The sequence below is a fragment of the Uloborus diversus genome, chromosome 2, assembly GCF_026930045.1.
Source record: "Uloborus diversus isolate 005 chromosome 2, Udiv.v.3.1, whole genome shotgun sequence".
Lineage (NCBI taxonomy): Eukaryota > Metazoa > Arthropoda > Arachnida > Araneae > Uloboridae > Uloborus > Uloborus diversus.
In genome coordinates this window covers 47,908,708-47,933,690 of record NC_072732.1, presented here as the reverse complement: position 1 = coordinate 47,933,690, position 24,983 = coordinate 47,908,708, and the positions used below count along the sequence as shown (strand labels likewise).

The following is a 24,983-nucleotide window of genomic DNA, read 5'->3' as shown; positions in this document are numbered from 1 at the left end:
GTTCAAAATTTTAAATCATTGAGATAATATTTCCTATCATTTCCATTCAATTAAAATCACGAGAAATACGCAGACGACAATCTATTACGATTTATCTTTCTTATTGTTGCATTAATAAAAATATTTTTATTCGCAAAAAAAAAAAAAAAAATCAACACCTCTTGGAGCGATTGGCGTCAAAATAGAACCAAAGCCTGTTTACATATGGATTCACATATATTCCAAATTTCAACCAGAACGTAGCATTACTTCTTGAGATAGGGCACTCAAAATGGAAAAAAAGAACGGGTGATTGCGCTACCCCCCTTTTAGCTGTTGACACAAAAATAAAATCAGTTCTTATACCCACTAAGGGCTACTTGCCGATAAATTTTTCTTTCATTCCGTTCATTATTTCTTGAGATACAGCAGTCACAATTGACGACAAAAAACGTTCTACAGCTCAACCCCCGTTTGAGTTATTGACACCAAAATTGAATCAGCACCTGTTCCTGTTAATACCAACATATGGACCAAATTTTGTTTGATTCCGCCAGTAACTTCCTGAGGAATAGCAAGCACGCGTAACTCGAAAAACGTCCCATTGCTCCACCCTCCTTGGAGGAATTCGCGCCAAAAACTAATGGGCACAAGTTCACATAGGGGCACATATGTGTACTAAATTTCGTTCGATTTCATGCGGTAGTTTTTGTTGTAGAGCGGCCACAAAATACTGGTCACACACAGACGTGACACACATACATACACACATACATACATACACACACACACACAGACAGACAGACATTTTCCAAAAATGGTCGAAATGGACTCAGCACACCTCAAAACGTTCGAATCCGTCAAAATTCGAAATTCGAAAATTTGCACGAATCCAATACTTTCTTCTATATATTAGATATAGAAGAAAGTAAAAAAGTCCAAATTGACCAAAGTTTCCCTACTTCTTCTTGATTAACAAACTTCAACTATTCTACAATCTTTTGCCTTCACCGTAAGGGGGGACAAACCGAAATTGCCAATAGTGAGATGGGCAATGCTGCAATTCTGCACCCGTTAAGTCGGTGGGGGTTCTCATTTGCAAACACCTAGCCACCTCTCTTTTACGCAGCTGGTTATGTGAATTATGCTAAATATGCGGACATATACTTTCAACACTATCTCAAACTTTTGAGTACATTATGCAATAAAAAAAAATTTGATCACATCAAACATGAGCTATACAACGATCTAACTCAGTGACAAATTCAGTTGGTCTAGAACCTAGTGATTCAACGATAGAACAAGTCTTGATGAGAGCAATGAGCAATACAACAATAGAATGCTAAATATTTACACCTTTTTGTCTCCCAGTTTGGAAATCACAATCCGTTTCTAAAGCCCCCAGAAGTTCATCCCTCTCAAGTTGGTAGTGGTATCGCTCGCTGATGATAAGGTGAGTTGCAATGAGACCTTTAACGTTCGGGTAGTAACATCAAAGGATATTGAAAGGCAAACAATTTTGTGGCATTTCTTTGTAAAGGAGGTAAACAGTTATGTTTTAGCTTCTGTTAGGAGAGTAGTTACTATTGGTAAAGATGTGTAAGCCCAAACCATCTTTTACACCGAATGGTATGAACAGTAAAGATGGAATAACAAATTGTTAAAAACTTTTGGTACGAGTTATGCGCTGATCCTCCATTAGTATTCGATGAATCTGGTTTCAGAAGGAAAAAAATCTTGTATAGTTAAAGTGCTATTATCTGAAGCAAAAGGTTCATCCACCATCAGAGAACGAACAGCTGGTGTCATATATGAGGCAGTGAGAAGCAAAGGGATGTAAGTGGACACTTTCAAGTTTTGAATAAAAGGCGTTTAAAGATAAGATCCTAGGTAGGTTTTCATTGATTTTCTTTTCTAAATTATGCTGTATAGAAGCAACTACCAGGTCTACTAGTACCAGCTCTTGCCTCAGCATAGAGGAAAGGTTCACCAACCATTTGTACTGGTTATCTCCAAATTTTTAATTTTCCCACTTGCATCCCTTTGCTTTTCACTGCCTCATATGTAATAGATGGAAGATACCTGCTTGATCATATTTTTGGTAATGATCTGTAAACTTCAAGGAAATATGCCAGCAATGCAGTGTATTGGTAATTTGTAAGTATGGGAAAGCTAGTGTCATTTTTGATGGGTGCAAAGAAAGCACCACAGAAATATAATCTGCGTCCTATTACAACTGTCAAGCCCTCTGCTCTAGAAGACTTTCTGCGTCTCAAACCTTGTGCTTGCTCTGAGGAGTTCACTAGATATAGTGAATGTTTGAAAAGTCTGAAAGTGGACTGAAGTGCTGAATTATATGCACAAACTGTGTTAGACATAGCTGCAACAATAACGAGTTTGCTGAAGATCTAGATTCCAAAAAACATCTTGATAACGAAAACTTTTTGTTAGAAACTTAGAAGAAATCATTTGAAAGCAAAAAAACAGTTCAGCGTAATTTTTCTGGCCATTTAATCAAACGTGCACCATTAGAGGGGGTGGGGGGAAGGATTATATTTTAGTATATAATTTCGTTTTGGGAGGTGAGCTACTGTTCTTATGGAGTGGACAGTCCTGATCTAATGCATTTTTGATTTGCATGAAATAATACTTCTACTTGAAATAAAAGGGAAGGGGGGGGGGTGAGGATTTATTTTATTTGGTGGAGCGGGGGGGGGGGGGTGCTGTAGCTTTGAGAGGAGGTGCATCATCGATCTTGGAAAATGGACACACTCTATTTCTAACTTTAACTTGGTATAAAATAATGTTTCCATATGAAACGTATGGAGAGGGGTTCGGGGGTGTACTGCTTCGTTTTACGGGGATAGGTTGGATCTGTAGCATTGGTGGGTTACGTCATCCCTCTTGGGGGTCAAACACCTTTAATTTCATGCTTTTAAATTTAGTAAAACATAATATTCTCACTTTAAATTTACTCTAAAATTTCAGGGAAAATACCCAAAACAGCAATTTTTAGATGCCCCCCCATTCCAAAACCCGACGCACAATGGGGTGGGACTTTTTACCTGTTCTTATTGGGAGGGTAATAAACAATTTGCACCAGGTTTAGCTTTTTTTTTTTGGATGTTTGGGTCCGACCCCTATTTTTACTGTACTAATATGGAAGTACTTAAACTGTCCCGGTGAGAAACTGCTGCAGGAGTTTAATTTAGCCTAGAGTGTCTGACGAGTAGTCCGTGGGGTCAGAGATTTGAGTCAATTTTTTTCTTTTTTTGTGGTGAAAGAGGACCCCTAGTACCTTAAGTGGTTACAGTAATCCGACGCAATACTCAGAAAATTATGAGAAAAATCGATTTACGCCATGAAGTCTCCTAAGCGCCTTATGAGATTAAAATGTCAATCTCTTGACGAGCCGCCGCTAGCCCAGTTGGTTAAGGCGCGATAATATGCTTCAGAGAGAGCACGATCGGATCCCACTCTGGACAAATTCCTCTCTTTTTTTTTTTTTGCTACCACAACAATTAGTGGTAATCAGTGGCGCCGACTCCATGGGGCCTGAGGGGGCCCGAGCCCCCTCAAAAATATTTTTGAGGGGGCAGAGCCCCCCCCCCCCCAATAAATCAAGAAAAGTATTAGTTATATTATGTTTTCTAAACTCATAAATTTATCTTTTATTTTCCTTGTTTGAAGATAGTTTACCTTGTAATATACATTCAGTAATTAGTTAAAACAAATAATTATTACGGTAGTAAGCAGGTTAACTGAAAAGGAGTAGTGTGAATAATGATGGTGTTATAATGCTGCAAGCACACTTAAAATTTGTCCCAGTGCTCGAACTTACGGGTCAAATCTGTTGCCGGTGGGCAGCGCTGCGGCGAGCTCATCTAAGTGTTGCTGATCTGGAAAAAATATATGAGGGTTTGATTTGTATATTAAATGGGAGGCGTGATTGTTTTGAGTACTTTTGGGAATTGTGTTTAAAAGAAAAATCTTCACAAAATGATGATTCTTCGCTTCCTCGGAATCGACGTATACCAAAGTATGAAAACAACGAAGCCAGTTCACCGCATGCTTTCAAAATCCCAAAGGCACTTTACATTGAGGTTTGTGAAATGGTGCAATCTTGCATTATTGGGCGGTTTACATCAACTGAACTCGCACAGAACATTACAGTTGAACAAGAGTGCTTGCTTTTATTAAACAGAGGTGAAACAAATTTTGAAAAATCAATTGAGTTTTCAAAAATAACCTAGACATTGAGAGACTGCGTTTACACTTGAATATGTTAGACGGTATAACTAATGAAAAAACTGGTCTTAAAAAAAAACATGCGTAAATTAAATTACCTTTTTACGAAAATACTGTGCGTGTTTGTATTTATAATTCCTTTTTTCAAAGCCAAAAAATATGTGTCAGGCTTGTCGAGTTTTTGGGGTTCTAATGTTGATTATATAACTTTAAAATGCTTTAAAAAAACTTTAAAACTCACTATTTTTCATCTCAAATTTAGAAAATTTCCCCCGGTTCCCCCCCTCCCCCATTTTTTTTAAAAGTCTGCGTCTCTGGGAGTGCCTTTCCATTCAAGTCAAGTGTCCTTCCTACGTTATAATATCAATGCTTAACTACGGCACTGCACGGCTCCCCATAAAATAGAACAAAAAAATCTCTTACTAAGACAAGTGATAGGATTTAACAGTTGAACCAGAAAATTTGTAAACCAATTTTTAGATTCTTTTACTTCGAAAACGCCGTGTCACATACTGTTTATTTGTTAAAATTATACACACCAGAAAATATGGCATTTTCAAGGTACAAAAATCTGACCTTTATTTGGGGTGGGGGACCTCAGAGGGATTATATAACACCCTAAACCCCCGGTGATGTCCGGCCCCCCCAATAATTTTTGCAAGTCGGCGCCCCTGGTGGTAATGCTTTTCACCCCTATATTACTTTCTGAAATTTATTTTCGCCAAAGATCGCAAATTTTTTCATTCGTTCGGTTTGTTTTGCCTAGTAAAAGTTTTTGACCGTTAAAGGTTTTAAGGGCCTGTAAGTGCCCTTACGATTATAATGGACATCTGCGCATAAGACTGCGCAACCCTGTGAGAATTTTTCTCTTTCGTAGTGAACTTGAACCAACGTGTCTATTTCATTAAACGCAAAGTTATCGTGCAATCAAAATTAAAAATGTTGGCTGAAGAAGTTGCTGGCTCTTCTGGAATAGGAGAGGAAATTCCCAAAGAATCCATGTACAATGCAACCTTGGTGGAACCTTGGCATGTTTACTTCTACAGACAAGTCAAAAATTTCGTAAAGCGCTTGCAAAATTGCAGCGAGTTGTTAGAGCAAAATAGAGAAATTAATTCCCGGGAAGACTATAAAAATTCATTCAATTATTCACCATCAATTATCGTCTCCAATATTCCAAGACATGATTCAATACGCCTGGTTTGCGTCTAAATTATCCACAATTCGAAATAGTTTCATGAATGTTTTTGAGGTATGTTTTTATACTGACCTATTGCAAATTCCCTGCAATTGCAAAAAAATACGCTTTCATTTGTTGCGCAAGATGTCGCAAAATGTATTGCTTTGTTTGTTTCTATGATAACTACCACTGCGGTTTTTGTACATAATCATTGAAAAAATTGAATTTTTCCTTATAGACTTGGTTATTCTCATTAAAAACTCAATATTCCTCCTCACATACTTTAGAATAAAAAATATGAATTGTTTTAAATTGTTTTGCTTCAAGAAAAAGAAAATAATTTAAAAACCAATGATGTAGATAAATTCTTAAAAATTACGTAGGGAAGAGAAACTATTTCAATAATAGCTGTGATAACAAAACAAAAAGATCCGAATGTCCTATGAGCAGTTGTCCCTTATAACCGTAAGGGGACCACAGGTCAAAATCCTTTACTAGGCAAAACAAACCGTACAGAATAACGAGCAAGAATGTTTTTCAGTTAATGAAAAAGTTTGCGATATTTGGTAAAAATAAATTTCAGAAAGTAATATGGGATGAAAAGCGTTACCACTAATTGTTGTGATAGCAAAAAAAAAAAAAAAATAAGAGAAAAGAAAAAGGTCCAAAGTGGGATCCGATCATGCTATCTCTGGAGCACAAGATCGCGCCTTAACCAACTTGGCTAGCGGCGGCTCGTCAAAAGATTGACATTTTAAACTCTTAAGGAGCCTAGGAGACTCTATGGCGACTTTAAATCGATTTTTCTCATAATTTTCTGAGTATTGCGTCGTATTACTTTAACCATGTAAGGTACTAGGGGTCTTCTTTCACCACAAAAAAAATTGACTCAAATCTCCGACCTCACGGTCGTGCCATCTCCTTGTGAGCCAATTTGACAGTCAAGGGATTTTTAACAAGCCTCCTTATCATGCGACATGGACACTGACGATTTTCTGCATCTCGAAAAACACCCGACTGAATATTAGGACCGCGGGTTTAAAACCCACGGCCAAAGGCGCATGAGGTCACCGCCTAACTACTACACCAACGCACCCAGCCCGCGTTTTCTTTCCATTAAATAACATTAAATTTTCATCCATCTCCTGAAAATGAAATGTTTTCATAATAAACAATAAATTGGTTAAAATTCAGAGTAGAGGAGAGCGGAGGATTTCTTTTCTGTGTGTGTGTGCCTATGGGATATGGAACTAAATTCGGCCCTGAAGAAATGAAGTTTGACTTATTAGCGCATCAGTTACAATTCATTTGAATGATACTCCACAAATGTTTTTTTCTATTTCAGTACGTAACGTTAATGATACTTTATCAATGTTTTTTTTTTATTCCAGTTCATAACCTTAGTGGTACGGTACGATTTTTTTTCTTTTTTTCATTCCATTTCATAACCTTAATGACAAATTACTAATGTATTTTCCATCTCATTTCATAATCGTAATGATACTTTATAAATGTTTTTATTTTTATCATTCCAGTTTACTTTGATGGCACTTATGCTAATTAATGTCTTTTTCTATTCCTTATCATACCTTAATAATGCATTACTAACGTTTTTTTTATTTTCCAATTCTTTAACCCTGACATAAATTTTACTAATATTTTTCCCATTAATGATACTATTTTAATGTTATCTTCCATTCCAGTTCAGGTCCTTATTGACACTTTGCTAATATTTTTTCTCTTACAGTTCATAACCTTAGTAACTAACCTTTCTCTATTGCAAATTCATAAATTTAATGTACTTAACTAATAAGTTTTTTATTCCAGTTCATCACTTTTCTGAAGCAAGTCCCTCAAATTAATGAATATGTGATGGAAGGTTGTTTGGAAGATATCCAAAATTCAGTTGAATGGTCTGAGAAATACGAAGAAACATTGTTGTCTTGGCTGAGGTGGAATGCGACCTAATGTACCACATTTCGGAAATTAAAATGTATATTTTACCATCAGCTGTGCTGATACTGCCTGTAACAAAAGGAAGAATAAAATTTATCATAACTTCTTTAAAACACTGGTTTCTCTTTTTAGTTAAGAGAGAAATTAGGCTTTCCTTTTTTTTTAATTTTAAACTAATTTTTTTAATAACTGGAAAATGATATTGTAGGGAGCTCGAGATAAAACTCAGAAGTTTTATTCTGTTAGATAAATGCTTAATTTTTATTTACTATTTTTGTGAACCAAAAGGATTTTTTTTATACTAGAAGGGATCTTTTTTAATTGTCTGTGCATACTTTTTTCCTATTTCAAAAATAATTTTTTTTATTTTTTCTCTAAAAATTTCTAAGTATTGTGTTGTTAGCTTCTCTGCATTAAGACAGACACGGTCAATTAAACAACTTTGTTGGATTCAAAACAGTGTGGCGCAGTAAGTCAAATTATAGTTGAAGCTAAACTGGAAGTTTGTATGGAATTCAACCATCTGTTGTTAAAGTTAATAAGTAAAAGTAATTAAGATTTTTTCATTCAGATAATTTTTAAAGTTAAATAATTTTCAGATCAAAACAAGTTTCTAAGAATTAGTTCTCTATTTTCAACATAGGGTCAGGTGGGGTGGAATGGGTATAAAAACAGGCATTTTTGAAATTTTTATTAAGCTATTCAAACTTGATATCCAACAATTAAAAAACCTTAACTGAGTTTTTAAATTTCAACAATACACTTCATATATCCATACTTATTATTACTGAAATAATTTTATTATTTGTTAAAAAAGCTATTATTTCAAACTCTGTTTTTATATCCATTCCACCCCATGGGGTGGGGTGAAATGGGTAGTATTGTTTTAAATTAAATTTCAGAGTGAAAACACATGAATTTATTTATTTATTTTTTTTTACAAAAATACATTAACATAAGGGTAAAAATCTATTAGTTTGTAATTTCACAGCAATCAAATATATAATGTCCACGATTACTGAGAATGAGCTGACTTAGGTTTTTGATGATTTGTTCTTATTCAATCTCCATTTTCACTTTATATGGGTAAGTGAAAAAATTTCCCATCAGAGACTTCTTAAGAATGTTTACAACATAAGCACACGTATGTAAAGGTTCTAGAACTTGAGCGATAAAAGCTTTTTAAATTTTTTAACACTATATTCAACTAGCACCCTATCTCCTGCAGATATTGTACTTCAACATAAGCTTAGTGGAATGGGAGTTTGATCAGACTGGTTTTCAATTTATTTAGTCAGCTCTGGCATTGTCTAGTGGTTGCATGTTATGACTCGTAGTAGGCGGTAGGCAAATGATAATTTCATTATCGATAGCATGCTTTACAGTTTCATAGGTCAGCTGGCTTTCGTGTCTTTTCAGATGCCTTGCGAAAAGTTTGAACCATTTTTTAACGAATGATGTCTTCCATCCAACCAGATTTAGTGCAACTATAAGCAACTCCCTAACATAAGGATTTCAGAATATAAAACTTTTGACAAAATGAACAATTACTTCAGAGAATAACTTTTAATGAGAAAAAATGTTAATTCGACGTCCATTAATCCCTATGTCATTAAGCCTAATGTTATACCCATTCCACCCCACTTAAAAAATTTTAACATATTTCTTAAAATCTATGGAAGTTTTCTTTTCTGATTTTTTCAGTTGACAAATGAGACTTCCTTTAATGAAAATAACATCAATAGAATGCTATCTAAATACAAACAAAATCCTGAAAACAAAGTTTCAACGATATCCAGTTAGTTTTGATTTTTACAATATAACTTATAAGAAGGCTGCCACTAAACTGACTATTTCCATTCTTTTTTTTGAACCAAAATAAAGTTAAACTATTGTAAATAACATGTGTGTTTTTATTTTAAAAAAAAATCTGTAACTCGCAAGAAATAAACTACCCATTCCACTCCACCTGACCCTATTATGGGAATTTTTGTAACATCTATTATCGAAGAATGCGGCACTCAGTGCTCTCTCCCTGTCTTCTCTTTGTGGGTTTTGTCAATTACATGACAGCACCAAATTACAGAAAGTAAGTAGCAAATAACACAAGGCTTTTAAAACCTGGAATAAAAGTTATAAGAGTGTATACGGAATACATATATTTTATTACAACAAATATTAAAAAAATCTGAAAAATTTCGTTCAAGAGCTATTATCGTACATTTTCGGATCTTTAAATTTGCTGAACGATGGCACAACTAACCCAAGGCAAAGCATACATTCCTTTCTTTCTTCCACCAAAAAACAAATGTGACAATAAAATGCATGGGATTGTTTACAAATGGTGCTACGCTCTGGAAGAGAGTTTATATCAAGGGGAAAGAGAGGATTAACAGATTAGCAAGATTATGTGAACTCGCCTTTTGGCATTGTCGTGTACACGTTAGGACTATCCGTGGGGAAAGAAAAGGTGCTACTGCTTCTAGAAGTTCTACTTTTATACTGGACGAAAGATGGTGGCACTAGATATTTCCACTTTCACATTTTAGACACCAGCTGAAGAGGAGAGAAAATTTCTCCAGTCTCCTGCATCCTCAATGTTCGGCAGACTGAACTTTTAGGCCCACAGATGTAATGAATAAGTGCCCCGAATGTACTCGATAAGGTTTTACGACCTTGGGCAATGAACTGGGATCCGATGTCCTGGCTACTATACTGCATCCGACCTCACACTTTGTGTCAAAAAAAAAAGAAGAAGTTTAAAATCAGTAGATTAAATATTTTTCTTATTTTATCTCCTGTTTATTTTTTAAAAATAACTAGCATACTTTCCTGTGCTAGTTTTATTTGTTGTTTCATTAATTTTATCTTGTATCGAAAATGTTCAATGCTGCTAAGGTTCAAAATCAAGTCTTAACTTTTTTTTTTTTTCTGGATTTGAAATGAAATCTTCGTCATTAGCATTTCAAAGAAAAAATATGCAAATAATTTTTATAAAATTAAAGCAATCTAAAAGAAAAAAAAACATTTACGAATAAATGCTGCGAACCAAAATAAGCATGAGATTATGTTTGATTGATGAAATCGACAGAATCGATATACAAATACAAATGTGACGACCAGCAACAGGCTCAGGGCCCAGCTAGGTTGGTCCTAGTCAATTTAATAGAAACCAATGAAGTTTAATAGTCCTCTTAAAGCTATCCTCCCCCTTGCTCAGTACCGCTTCTTTTGATAAGCTGTTCCAAGTGCCAAGGACCCTACAAAAGTAGTAGTTTTTCCTGATTTGTAAAGAAGTGCGGAAAGGCGTTGGCTTCTGATGCCCAAAGACGTGGGTTTAAGCCTGGCGCCAGTCGGTGGATTGTCAAGATGAGAAGAATCGTTAGCGTCCATGTCGTATGATTATGCGGCATATAAAAAATCCTGTGAATATTCGTGTAGCCTTGAATACTCTTGGCAATATTAAATTTCTAGTGCAATTACGCATGGAAGAGAGCCCAAGTGCTTTCATCTGGTGAGCAAAATGGGCGTAAAAACTCTGTGGCAATGGCTATTCACCGATAGAAGTGCCAATTAAAAGAAGACGCCGAGCATTTTGGGTGCCGATGCTCGGTGACCGAAATGCACGGCATCCAATATGCTCGGCTCGGCACCCAATATGCTCGGCTCGGCACCCAATATTCCCGACTCCCAAAATGCTCGGCGCCAATGTTCCCATCGCCCAATCAACCCATTTCGGGTGCAATTGCCCCCCTGTACGAGCCGCCATGTAGAAACGCTAATTTTTTATACTTTTCCCTCCCTCTCATGCTAGCGATTATACTCGCAATGAAAATGATGGTAAACTCGTGCATCACGTGATCAAGTCTCTAGAAAACCTGAATAGAAGATCACTCCAGTCAGTAAAGTTACACAGTTATTTGTTTAGCTAACTGCAACTGTGTGGTTTGAAAAACGTGTTTTTGTAAATAGTAAACATTGTCGTAGATTTAACGCAAAATTGTTTTATTAAATAAATCTTTTAAGCAAATATATATATCCATTTTTGTGTACTTCTAACAAAGCTGTGCTTGAAAGTAAGAAAGGGGTTTTATGTTTTCTTCTTGTACATTTGTTTTCTGAATGATGATTCATTCGAAATGTTTATATGTGTTTATACGCGCGGTCTGATTTACCAATAGGCCCATGAGACTCGGCCTAAGGGCCCCCCAAAATTATAGGCCAATGTCTTTTAAGACTAGGGAAGGACTATTAGTGAATTCAGTGACATTATCAAAATATTTACAAATTAATTTTTCGTTAACGTTTAGCTTGTAGCCTGAGTAAAATTAAGATTGAATATCATGTATTTACGCTTCGGTACTGTAAGTTATTTCTATTCATTAGCAAAAAGATGTGCTCTTTTTGGTAGTGCTCTGATAAGGTGCAATGTGCCGTGCATATACTGATAAAACCTTCTAAACCAGGTCTTGGATATATTTGTGTGATATACTATCCAAAACAAAACTTAAATAAAAAATTAGCCAAGTTCAGTCGAAATGAGGTTTAGTGTAGACGGTGTCACCGGCAAAAGATTCCCTTTTAAACTGTTCCTCATTGATGTTGGATTGTTCCATGTTCAATTCATTATAAATATTTATTTAATATATTATTAAAATATATATTATCATAAAATGTTTATATTCTTTGGTATTCGATTTTAAACTTGGCAAGTTACTTTATAATTGGAATGGTCAAATGTTTTGAAAACAGTTCATTGATGACTAACTTGCTGTTAGTTTAAAATCTTGTCTCAAAGAAAGTAAAACGTTGTTTTCTAAATGAATTGAAGAACCTGGGATGATCCAACATCTACGAGAAACTGCTGTAGAACTTGGTACCTCTTAGCTCCAGAACTCTTTTGTCTGTGACACCACCTACTCCGAACCTCATTTCGACCGAACCTGGCTCCTTTTTCGTGTTTATGTTTTGTTGGGGTATTAATTTTTGGAAAGCTAAATCAAAGGTTATGTTCTTATTTAAACAATTTTTTTAAAAAAGCATGTACAAGTATATGAGTTTTGTTTTTTCTTGCTTATGCCGTACACTTTTTTTTTTTGGTACAGTCAAACTTGCCTATACCAAGCCCCGATTAAAGAAGAACCCAGATTTAGCGAAGAAGGCAGAAATACTTGGTTGGTACAATATTGAATCTGAAAACATAACTTGCTATTAACAAGCAAACCCCACTTAATGTGAGCAATAATTTTGCAATTTGTAAAAAAATTCTATTGACTTACAGCTCGACTTATCCTTTTTTGGCAGGGTTGGGTTTTGGACTGTCCAAAACCCAACCCTGCCAAAAATAAGCTAAAGCTAAAGGGGGTGTAATCTAATCAATTCCCATTTACTGCAATATTTGTAATATGTATGAATATGAATATAGATATTAATGAGAGAGGTTTAATTAATGAGCATTTGATAATATATGGTACAGATGTGATATACCCCCCGCCCATTTGGCGACATCCAATTTTTTGCACAAAAGTGAAATATTTTTCTCGTCAATGTGGCGATAATTTTTTAAGCATGGCATCCCTGCCGAAACTAATCTGTGTTTGGCAATCTTAGATCTGTTCAAACTTGTTTATTTGTTATCAGTTTCACACAGGAGATATTCTTGTTTTTTCATGCAATATACCTTACAGGAAAGCTTAATTTGTGTTAGTTTAAATTCAGTAGTTGTCTTTTGATGAATAAATATTAGAAAATGCCAGTTTCTTCGAATTTGAGCGTTAATTAAAAGTAAACTCCAACTTGGTGTGTATCTGTAAGGTAGCCATTGTCATATGTTGTTTTGTTTCAGACTGAGTGTGAGGATTTATATCATAAAAAGGTAAGTTTTTTTTTTCTAGAAATCAAAAAAACTCTCACTTCCGAAATTCTTTGTTTTTACAAAATCTTGAGGATTTTTTGTAGTTTTTAACATTATTTTTACTGTATGTAAATTTTACAAAAATAGTACGGTTATTTTATTCTAAAAGTTAATTCTGATCGATGCCACGAATTATTTATACATATTCTATAAACGTGCCTCCTTTAGGTATTGAATTTCTGAAAATAAGTTAACTCTAGCATTTTATAAAAATATGATGATGTTATTTTATGTAAAATATAATAGGTATTTTGAAAGCATGTCTGAATAGCAAATTAATGTATGATATTTTTGTATTGTTTATGTTTGGGATGTTCTGTTGAGACATTTCTACTTTTCATACATCGAAATTCGAGTAACTAAGCGTTTTTTGACTGAAATAGTTATTGATTTTGGGGATAATTTCCGCTTTAAACATTGCAATTTGAATCGCTTTACTCTTTTTTATCAGAGTATGAGAAAAGGTTTTGTTCGATGAAATGCATGTTCAAAAATAGCTTTTATTTCTATTGATACATATTTCATTGGTGAGCTGTTATAGTAATTTGTTAATTTAAGCATTTTAAATACTTTCTAGTAATTTTTCTTTCTGCACAAAAACTTTCTAGTTTCTGGTATTTTTGAAGCGTATATCCGCAATGTTTTTTGTTGTGGTTTTATGTTAATTTTATATACATAGTGTTCTGAAGTGCTTTGATCATGTTTTTTTATCTGAATTTTTCCTGTTGGCGCTAAAAAAGCATCGCAAAGAACGATGTATGACATATGTCCCATGCAAAACTTGGGAGACCAAACTAATCCGAGTTTTGGAGGAACTATCACAAAGCAATGAAATTTATTGAAGGAAGCCAGTTGCGAATAATCTTGCTGAAAGGAATTAAAAGAGCTTAATGGAAAAATAATAACCGTTGAAGATCAATTTCAATTGTTGTTGTAGATTGTCTAAAAACCTTGCTGCGCTCATAACGATAGCAAAAAACAGTTTGGCAGATACGATACAATCACACCCATAGTGATTTAAATATAATAGTTGTATTGTAATTTTTGACTTACAAAATGCTAAAGATTAAAACGAAATAAAGTTATATTGCTTTCCTAGCCTTTTTCTTTCCTTTTGCATTTAATGCATAAAATCAAAAATTACAGATCTTTAAGGCTGTTGAGCTACCTCTAAAAGTTAAAATTATGAGGGCAAACTTCACAATAATTATTTTTTATATAAATGGAACCAAATAGGTGGGTAAGACCAGTAAAAATCGGAAATTTTTGAAAAAGGGTCTTTTTTTGGACCACCCTAGTGCACATATATTATGCATAATATGCAGTTTTCTACCAAAAAATATATACTGTCGAACTTTGTTAACACGAAGTTCACAGAGCCATGATAATCATTTCACTTTCACCGGATTTCTTCTTATCCAATAAATTATTAAGCGATGTTCTCTGCTTAAACTTCTATCTCCAGCTCCTGATTTTTGAGAAATTTTTATTAATGTGTCATAATATCTTTAGTTGGACATTTTTGTTGCTGCTTCAACTTACAGGGAAGAAGAAAAAAAAATTTTCTATTTTTAATCTCATATTTTGAAAATGGGGTAAGGTGGGTATATGGTTAGGCTTATCATCCCAGCAAGTTGTTTTAAAAGATACAAAAGCATATTTTCGTTTAAATGAATATTGAATTAATTAATTTAAAATAATTGAAACATAAAAGTATGCAATGTCATGACTTTATTAAACTTCGCTCCATCATAACAAATAATAAGAAGCCAGCGGTATACTTATTTTAGAGTTTTTGTGCACTTGCGCACAAAATAACAATTTCCTCAGAATATGCTGGGCTCAGCCTGTTGCTGGTTGTCACATTTGTATTTGATTGCAATCAGATGCTACCAATTTCTCTAATGTACCTTTAAATTCTCAGAACACAACCTCATTTCAATCCAAAAATTATGCGTCACAAAGCACGATTTAGTCACCTTATAAAGATTTGAAAAGAGCAATATTGTCTGCAATTTCAACAAGAGCTTCAGATTTGACAACTACCTGCATGAGTTATTTAAAACAACTTAAATGTATGCTGGCAACTACAGGAAGTATTGACAAAGATATTTCAGGAAGGCTAAGTTGAAAGTGAAAAAAATAATGAATTAAAAAACAAGAAAATAAAAAATAGTGGAAAAAGAGTTTCCATTCAGAGGCAGTATCTGGAATAGAAACTGCTAAAAATATGCTTATGAAGCAAAGTTTAACCACAGGTGCCTGGGTATAAATATTATACTGAGAGGAAACAAGCAAGAAAGAATTTATTGGCAAATATATGGCTGTTGAGGGAAATATGAGATGAAATATTTTTAAAAAATCCGAGATGGGGGATTTTTATTTTTCCTGGTGTAGACGACATGGAGTTCATTGAAAAACATCAAATAATAAAAGGAATTAATGAGCCACAATTTAACAATAGAGGCCATTACTTTTTTTAAAGAATGACAAGTATGGATATCATGCATTGAAAGAAACCTCATTAATATTTTGTCAGATTTACTGTTTCCACTATTTTTTTTAAATTAAATTGTAAAACTTTGTTAACTGACTCTTAAGTCTATATTATCACACTGTATTGAACAAATAGTATGCTTTTTTATCACTTTTTAGACTTCAATACCCATTTTACCCCTCAGGCTACCCATTTTCACCTGTGTGGGGTAAAATGGGTATAGAAAACATATAGTCATAAACACTCCTCTCAAAAATGAATTTGTATCAAATTATATGTGAAAATCATTTAATTCTACTCTCAACATATGTAATGTATACATAAAACAAAAAAATTAGAAACAAAATATTTTGTCAAAAATAGCTGAGTCAAAATCCAAAAGTAGGCTATTTTATACCCATTTTACCCCACCTGACCCTATCCATTGGACCAGCAGAAGATAACTGATAGTGATCAATGGGTCTAGTTATGTTAAGTTTCTTCCTGTTTTCCATTCAAAAGTTTTAAGCATCACATTGTTCAAGTTTTCTTTGCAAGAAAATATTATCTGAAAAAAGTTATCGTCAAATCAAGGAGTATAGACATTCAATGCAATCAAATCCGGACCAGTGAAATGTAATCATTGTTGCTCATTAAATTGAGCAAATCGCTAAATCGAAGTTAAACTGTAGAACATATTGTTTGACCACACTATCTCCCTCCTCCCGCCAAACAAGGTCAAAGATTACGATTTGTTGACTAAATTTCTCGACTGACTTTGGTGTTGAAGAAAAATACCTGTTGTTCCCTACCAATACCAAGTCACTGTAACATGATTTTTGAAAATTGCTGATTTACTCTATTTCCCATGTTAATTAATTTTGCTTCACAGGTTTGTCTTTTTTTTTTTTTTTTTTTTTAATATTTCCTTTTAAAACCAGGATACAAGAATGGACCACAAAAAGTGTCTATGGACCAGTGGAATCTTGTAGTTACTGGTCTGCAGGACGAGTGACTTTAAAAAAAAAAAAAATTCCTGCCCCCGATTTCAATTAAGTTTATGTATTTATCACTTAGTTAGCTGTAAACCGTTCATAACAGGAATGTATACATACATATATGTTATCTTGAAAATAATATTGATCCTTATCTTTCAGATTTCCTGTAATCTATATGGTATTGAATGCAGGTATCCATACTTTGGCATAAGATTGAAAAATTCATTGAAGACTTCTTGTTTAATTCCACTTTTTAATCAACAGGCTCAATCCAGGTATAAAACTTTAATTTAAGCCTTTTAATGTTATCTCTGCTAATTGCTTTATTTGAGAGCTCATATTTTAGTTTTTTCTTTAAATCGAGAAAAAGTTGTACAAAATGTATCTAAATTTGTGTGTGTGTGTGTGTGTTTCTTTGTGCAGTGGTTCATTAAAGTATCTTCAAGATGATTTTGGAACATATGTGCCAAATGTTATGGTTTGCGAAAACCGGAAAAGTTGACTCTTGCAATAGATTTTTTTTTCCAAAATTAATAATATTTCAAAATTTATTTTTATGAACTTAAAAGGATAACTAACGTTTAGAATGTTAAAAGTTAAGCAAATATGAAATTTTTGCAAAATAGTTCTGCATTCTTATTGTTATCTTGAGAATGGCTGACTTTGAAACAATAATTGTGAGTTCTGACAAAAAATAATTAATAAGTAACATCGGAAGAAATAAATTTTAATCATAATGGAATGTGCATAAAAATTCAACATTTTATTTTTAGTTGAAAAGCAAACATACAATAGAAGCTCGCTATCCAAAAAAACCTAACCCATCAAGTTTTAAACAGTGGCGGATACAAGGGGAGGGTCATGGCGGTCATGACCCCCCCCCTAAAGCGTCGACAATGTTATCAGTCCACATTGTGTTCAAGCACTTAATGAATGATATTTTAACAATTTCAGTAATTTTTTCAATTTATTAATTGTTTTAAAAGTAAATGTTTGAAATATTGCTTCTTATATTGTAAATGAAATAAATTAGTAACGTTTATGCTCTACTAAGTACCTTATTCCTGGCCGATTTGGTGCTTTTTACTCACCCCCAAACAGTTTGAGAAATTTTTAGGACCAAAACCATAAGTTCGTTTATGGGAGGGGGCGGGGGTCATTCCAACCTAAAATCGTTCGTGACCCCCCCCCCCTAAAATGGTAATCTGTATCCGCCCCTGGTTTTGGACACGCTAATTTCTCAGAAAATAGCGTGCATGAAAATATTGGCACATGTTTAAAGGCTGAATGTTGTAGGCAACAAGAATTTTAAAAGCAAAATGTTATTGTTTCAGAATAGTAATAACTATTGTCAGAAACTGGAATTAAAAAGACAAACCCTTTTCAAAAAGCTGCTATCTCATACTTAAACCAGTGAAAAATATTCTGATCGTAAATATGAGCCAATCTCTTTTTTTTTTCTCTCATTCTATTCAAAATGTTTATTTGTAACTATAGTGAAAGAATTGGAAATATATTTTGAAAATTACAGTGATAAAAAGATAAAATGATGTATTTGAAATAGATTTCTTTTTTCTTCTTCTTTTTAATTTTGACTAAATTTGTATATTCAAATAAAAGCAAAAAATTATCACTTTGCTCTTTTCGTAGTTCAATTTGTAGTGAAAAACTCTTATCTGATTATGAAAAAAAATATCTCACATCAAATGAACGAAAAAATAAATGAAATGATGAAAGGATAGGCAAACAAATGAATAAATTAGTGAATGATGCGTAAATGAGTAATTATATGAATATAAGAAGCGTATGGATAAATAAATGTTAATGAATTGATAAATGAAATAATAAACTATTTTCTTTAGCCCCACATGAACTGGACACATTGTAGCACACATTTAAATCAAAACATGCCAATTGTTAAATAAATAAATACAGCACTCAACATCAGTAGGTATCAATATTTGAAATGTTAATAACAAGAACTTGCTTTCTTTATAAAACAATATTTATATATTTTTTGAAATACCACAACATATTAGAATCTGTACTATTAAAACCCGTGCATGTCTATCTGTGTCTTTGTAAGCCTATCTCCAGGCTGTGAATGGATATAGGACATCTAGGAGAAGCCATTTCATCCTGTCTCAGCCCTTTGAACCTTAAAGGGCCAGACATCCAGGGATAAAAGCATTAAATCATCAATTGTTACCCACTGCTCTGCCACAGGTAGCATTGAGCAACTGCAGGTGGTGAATGGGGGTTGATGAGTGAAGCTAGCAGGAGGCAGAACCCTTTAGTCTTCATACATTAGTAATACCTGAAGGAAAAACGTTTGGTACCATTTTCTCCTCTGTTCATCAACCGACTTTCTTCTCTCTCTCTCTTTTTTTTTTTTTTTTTGTAGTTACTGTTGAGTTTTAGTGTTATCAGTAAAAAAATTTTGAAAACTAATGTCAAGTTTGATGCAGCTGGTATGCTGTTAAAAGATACCCCAAACGAAGTTTTTGACAACTCATCAAAGGTCCAACAATATAAATTCATTAGAGAAAAAGTTATGAGCATTTTCTCGTTGACACAACTTATAATTTTCAAAGACGCAAGAAAAATAAGAAGGAAAAAAAAGTTTATTTTCTTCTTTATTAAAATCTTATTAAAACACTTTTGACGCTTTAATGTATTAACTATTTCCCATCAAATGGGCACAAATCGAGGAACCACCCTGGGCGGCAGAAAGTGTAGCTACGCCACTGTTGCGATGTCCACTGTTTTTGCATGTATCGGGTGAGTGCAAAAGTTCGTGCAGAGTTTGTGAAATAAAGTCATACAGTGATTAGACAAGCAAAACTCTTTATTCAATCAAGGATATATTCTCCATCGTTGTCTGTAATCTTCTTCCAACGTTCTGGCAGCATATGGATGCCCCGATCATAAAAACTGCGTGGTTTTGATTCGAAGAACAAAGACATGACGTTTTGTAAGGCATTCAACGAGTCAAGTTTTTTTCCATTTAACTGATTTTGCAATGACCAAAATAGGTGATAATCCAATGGTGCGATATCAGGAGAATACAGTGGATGAGTTAGGACATCCCATTTCAGGCTGTTCAGTTTGCATAGCATCTGTCTTGAAACGTGTGGTCTAGCGTTATCTTGATGAAAGACTACGCCTTCGCGATTTGACAAACTCGGACGTTTCTGTTTGATTTCTCGGTTCAGATTAGTTAATTGACGACAGTACTTGTTCGAATCGATCGTTTGGCCGGCGGGGAGAAACTCAAAATAAATTATACCCTTGCAATCCCACCAAACGCAGAGCATCACCTTCATTGGGTGCAAACTGTCCTTTGCCATTCCGTCACCATGTTCACCTGATTGTCTCCATGTGCATTTGCGCTGAACGTTGTTGTACAGGACCCATTTTTCATCGCCCGTCACTAATTGATCCAAAGACGGCTCGTTTTTGAGCTGCCTGAGTAAAGATACGGCAGCAGAAATTCGATGGATTTTGTTGCTCTTGGTCAACAAATGGGGCACCCATATATCAAGCTTTAAATCAAATCCGATTTTTTTTAAATGCCGAAAAGCGGTTGATCGGTCAAGGTTAAGTGCTGTAGCAACTTCGTCTGTTGAAATTCGCGGAGTATTCTGAACTAAAGAACGCAAAACATTGTCATCAATGTCAGAAGGTCGACCTGTGCGTGACTCGTCTTCCAGCTTAAAATCTCCGCAACGAAATTTTGCAAACCATTTTTCCACAGCTCGTTTAGCTGGTGCTTGATCTTGATAAACGTCTTGAATGTTTTTTACGGCTGCTGCAACGTTTATTCCCTTCCGAAACTTGTAAAGCATAGAGTACCGTAAATGCACTTTATCAACACTCATTTTAAAAGTAATCTTTCCGAAGCAGTTTGTATCTGCACAAATTATTTTGATTAGAATGAAAGCTGCACACATCACCTTTCCAATGATCTGACTTACGTAAATAGTGGTATTAATGACAACACATTACACCCGTTCTAACGCCAGCTATTGCAACCCCGCACGAACTTTTGCACTCACCCAATATAATTATATGTTGCTGCAAGTAGAGTTCATTCATTTGGTAGTTTGAAATTTTATATTTCTAGTGACAAAGCTCATGTAACTTACTCAATAATAATGAGCTTTTTTAAAAAAATTTTGTTTATACAGAAGTTTTACATGTAAGCTAATTTTTGCTATATCATTTCATTCTGGAAGATTTTAATAATTGGGCAATTTTTGAATATCTTTTCTTCAGAAAATCTATTTTTAGCTCTTTACATCATATTTTTCAAAAGTCGATTCTTTTTCTTCAGATATCATTTCCATTCACTAGTACTTCACCATCCAAAGAGTTAATAGTTTGGTTGTGCTTTGAGAAATAAAAACCAAAGCATTCAACTTTGGCATAGATAATGTATTTTCATCTTTTGTACTTTAAAACTTACAAAACATTAACAACTTGAAAATTTTCAAGCAAATACATGCAGAACTGTTCTTTTCTATCAGCAAAAAAGTTACTGTAAAGAGGCCACATTTAGGGTGGGGGGGTAGGCTCACTGTGTATGGCTAGCACAAAAAAAAAAAAAAAATTGCCATAGCAATCAAAAAAGCCTTTTTTTTTTAACAATTTTAAAATAACTGTCCATTATTTGGAGTGTCCGCTGTTCAGAGAGAATGATATGGAACAGCCTATAGTAAAGAACTGGTACTTGAAGAAATGTCTGTTATTTGGAAGTGTCCGTAAAGAGAGGTTTTACTGTAAAAATATTATAATTGTTAAAAGTAAAACGTAAAAAGCAGGTTATAACACAGCCCTTAGTCAAAGAAGCTAAATAAAAATTTCATTAAAGCAATAATTTTGTTGTTAAAATTTAAGTAATAAGAAAATTGAAGCTATTATGTTTTAGCTGTAAATTTGCTATATTTGACTTCGCTATAAACAAGGGCGACTTTATCCATGCTCAATCTGTTCTTGGTAAAGGTTTTTAGTTCTTTCTTTTGTTCCACACAGAGTATTTTTGAGAAACAAAAATGTTTTTTTAAAAAAAATGAGAGACAAAGAAGTTCAATGTAAAAACTTTAGTTGTTTTGGTAAAATCTTTTGAAATATGATGCTCCATTGATTGAGAAATTACTGTAATTAAATGCTATTTCACTTTGATATCGTAAATCAATAATCTTATGATACTAAAAACTTTTGTGAGAAGGCATGTTCTTTATTTCTAATTTAAAAATGATTTTTTTTTCTCCCTAGATTTAAAGAAATCATGGGGCGTAAAAATATAAGGAAGAAAGTAATAGCAATGAATGCGTCATCGAATCCATTTAACATCAAAATGAATCGCCAGAAGCATTCCATTCTTGGTCAAAAGGTCAAAGGCACTCAAGGCTTGCCAGGTATATCACAAGCCCTAAGCCATGCTAAACGAAAAGATCGGTTGTACAAAAAGAAGCTAAAAACAGGAAAAGCTAATAAATTTATAGATAAAAGGCTGATGGATGGTTCCCTTCCTTCTGAAGAACAAGCTGTCTTGAGATTGGTTCATGAGCGAAAGCAGAAGCTGAAGAAAAGTACCATAAAGCTGAATGAGCAAGAACATTTGACGCATAAAGGCAAGCCTTTACATGAACTTCACAAGTATGAGGGCAAAAGTGATGAGTCGGAAGATGATGAGCAGTTGTCTGCAAATTTCGTAAAGCAAGCACATTTTGGAGGATTTTCTTCTGATGTTAGAGGAGAAACTCCCAAATCACATAAAGAAATTATCAATGACCTCATTGTGGAAAGCAAAATCCGGAAGCATGAAAAAAAGACCGAGAATGAAGAGAATGCAGATTTGACTGAAAAATTAGATAACGATTGGAAAAATATTTCGGCTTTGATGGCTAGTATTAAAAGCAACAAGCCAGCTGAGCAGCCAGAAAAGAAAGATTCATATGATGTCTCCCTTCAAGAATTAAAATTTGAAATGAGAGCAACTGTTTCAAACCCTTTGAAAACTGCAGAAGAAATTGAGAGGAAAGAACAAGAAAAATTTCTGAAATTAGAAGCAGAAAGATTTAAGCGAATGAATGATGGTGCTGATTATGTGATCAACAATAATTTTTCTGCTGATAGTATTGATGATGGATTTGATATACAACCTATTTCTGTGGATGAAACAGAAAGTAGAAATTTGGGCGATGGCAGTAAACCGAAACATATCGATGTGGAGGAAAGTGATGAGTCTATGTCTGAATCAGATAATGATAATGATGAAAAAGAAGTTGATAAGGAGACTGCATCTTTGAAACGGCATACTACAAATGAAAAAGCAGCAGAAAATGAAGAATTGTCCATTCCAGAAACAAGAGGAGATTTTGACATAATTGCTACCAGCTGTCTTTTAGATGAGCTACCAAATAAAATAAGCAGTATCTTGAATTCTAATTTACCATGCAAATCTGAGAAGAGAATGAGCAAACTTGAAAACTTTTTTAGTGTACTCATTGAGTACACGCTAGAAATTTGTGAAAATCACATGGAAGACTGTGCTGCATTTTTTCCTTTCCTGTATGACTTAGCACAAACTTCTCCTTTAAAAACTGGTAACATTATACTTAGTTATTTAGATCAAGAGCAGCAGAGTTTTCAGCAATTGTTTAGTGAAAAAAAGAAAAAATGTAATCTTCCCCTTAAAAGTATATTGTTGCTGAATGTGTGTGTTAATCTGTATTCAGTTTCAGATTTTAGGCATCCAGTCATGACTCCTGCTTATATTTTTATGTGTGATATTTTGAGTAAAGAATATAATGCATCTGTTCGGAATATACTTTATAGACTGTTTATAAGTAGAATGATTTTAAAATGTATAACAGACTCTAAGCGCTTTGTGCCAGAAGTTATAATGTTTTTGAATAAAACATTATCTTTAGGAGTAAGATCTGTAGATATAAATGTGTCAGTTACGTTGAAGAGAAATGTGAATTTGGTCCTTGAGAAAGAGTTCAAAACAAATATCAGTCAACTGAACTTGAACATGGTAAAAGCAAAATGTAATGATGCTACCAAAATGAGCATTATTTTTGAAATCATAAATCAGCTACAAAGTTTTGCCCTTTTGTATTCTAATGTATTTTCTTACAAAGAAATATTTGGTCAAACATTAAGCATATGTCACCAGCTGCCTTTGGATAAATATCCAGATGTTCTTATTCAAGCAATTAATTTGCTGAAAAAGACGTTATCTGAGGGTGGAGAACCTCTTAGGCATCTTGTGTTTCGAAACACAAAGCCGAAACCATTAAAAATGTTAGAGCCTGCTTTTGAGTCTAAATTCAGCCTAAAAAAGAATGATATTCCAAAAAAGAGAAAATTAGTGAAGAGTGTTGAGCAAAAGATTAGGAGAGAAGAAAAATCTCTTTTAAGAGAGATTCGTCGGGATGCCCAAGTTGTTGCATCAGAAAAATTGAAAGAAACTCTTGAAGCTGACGAAGAAAGAAAGAGGAAAGTGAAGCAGTTATATGCTGAACTGTCCATGCAAGAAGGAGAATATAAAAAATACGCTAAAAGAAAATAGCTCAAGTAGTTGTTAAAAAAATTAAGTTGATTTGTTGTAAAAGTATGTATATATTTTTACTTTGAAATTAAATGATGAACTTTTTTCCTTCAAAGTTATTAATCATTCTTGATTTTAATTTTTGCTAAAATACATCTTTAAAAATTTTTTTTCTAGTTATAATCTCTATTTCTCATGGGGAGGAAGTTAGACTTTCATCACTTTGGAAAATTCAATCTCTTTCTTTTCGGTAATTCTTTCTCACATTGTAATTCCTCTCATATAATTAAATATTTTTGCATGTTTAGTTGGCTTTAAATATTATGGAAGGTAAAAAGTGGTCCACCTCTGTACAAGAGTTGATGTTTTCAAGGAACTTTGCGCTGAATCATTTTTGCAAATGAGTTTTCTATCAGAATTATTAAATTTTTTTGATATTACAAACTTTAATCAAAAGGTTTTTGAATTTAGCAAAAACTGAAGTGCTGCTAGCGGTCTTAAAAGTCAATTGTACAGTTTTACTTATTTTTTTTCTTTACTATGTTGACTGACCTTAAAGGATTCACATTTTCTTTTAAATTAACCATCTATTTACTAAGTTTGAAATTTTCTTGTTATATTTTACTACAATTGTATTCAGTCTTTTGCTCATCCATCTTGTGCAATGACAA

The 24,983-nt window shown here is 33.7% G+C and overlaps 2 protein-coding genes across 2 annotated transcripts in view; both read left to right on the top strand.

Moving 5' to 3' along the window:
- LOC129216302 (uncharacterized) overlaps nucleotides 1–7,460 on the top strand; it is a 111,464-nt gene extending 104,004 nt beyond the window's left edge. The window contains exon 57 of the mRNA XM_054850511.1: nucleotides 7,235–7,460. Within this exon, the coding sequence (XP_054706486.1) occupies nucleotides 7,235–7,375 (141 nt within the window). The 3' untranslated portion in view covers nucleotides 7,376–7,460. The remainder of the gene's footprint in view (nucleotides 1–7,234) is intronic.
- Nucleotides 7,461–11,321: 3,861 nt separating this feature from the next.
- LOC129217019 (nucleolar protein 14 homolog) lies at nucleotides 11,322–24,421 on the top strand. Its single transcript, XM_054851250.1, has 3 exons — nucleotides 11,322–11,439; nucleotides 16,911–17,026; nucleotides 22,029–24,421. The coding sequence occupies exon 3, from the start codon at nucleotides 22,042–22,044 to the stop codon at nucleotides 24,331–24,333; it is 2,292 nt and encodes a 763-aa protein (XP_054707225.1). The 5' UTR covers nucleotides 11,322–11,439; nucleotides 16,911–17,026; nucleotides 22,029–22,041; the 3' UTR covers nucleotides 24,334–24,421.
- The last annotated feature ends 562 nt before the right edge of the window (nucleotides 24,422–24,983 follow it).

Excerpts from the sequence above, each read along its gene's own strand:
- LOC129217019 (XM_054851250.1), top strand. The coding sequence starts at position 22,042 with ATGGGGCGTAAAAATATAAGGAAGAAAGTAATAGCAATGAATGCGTCA.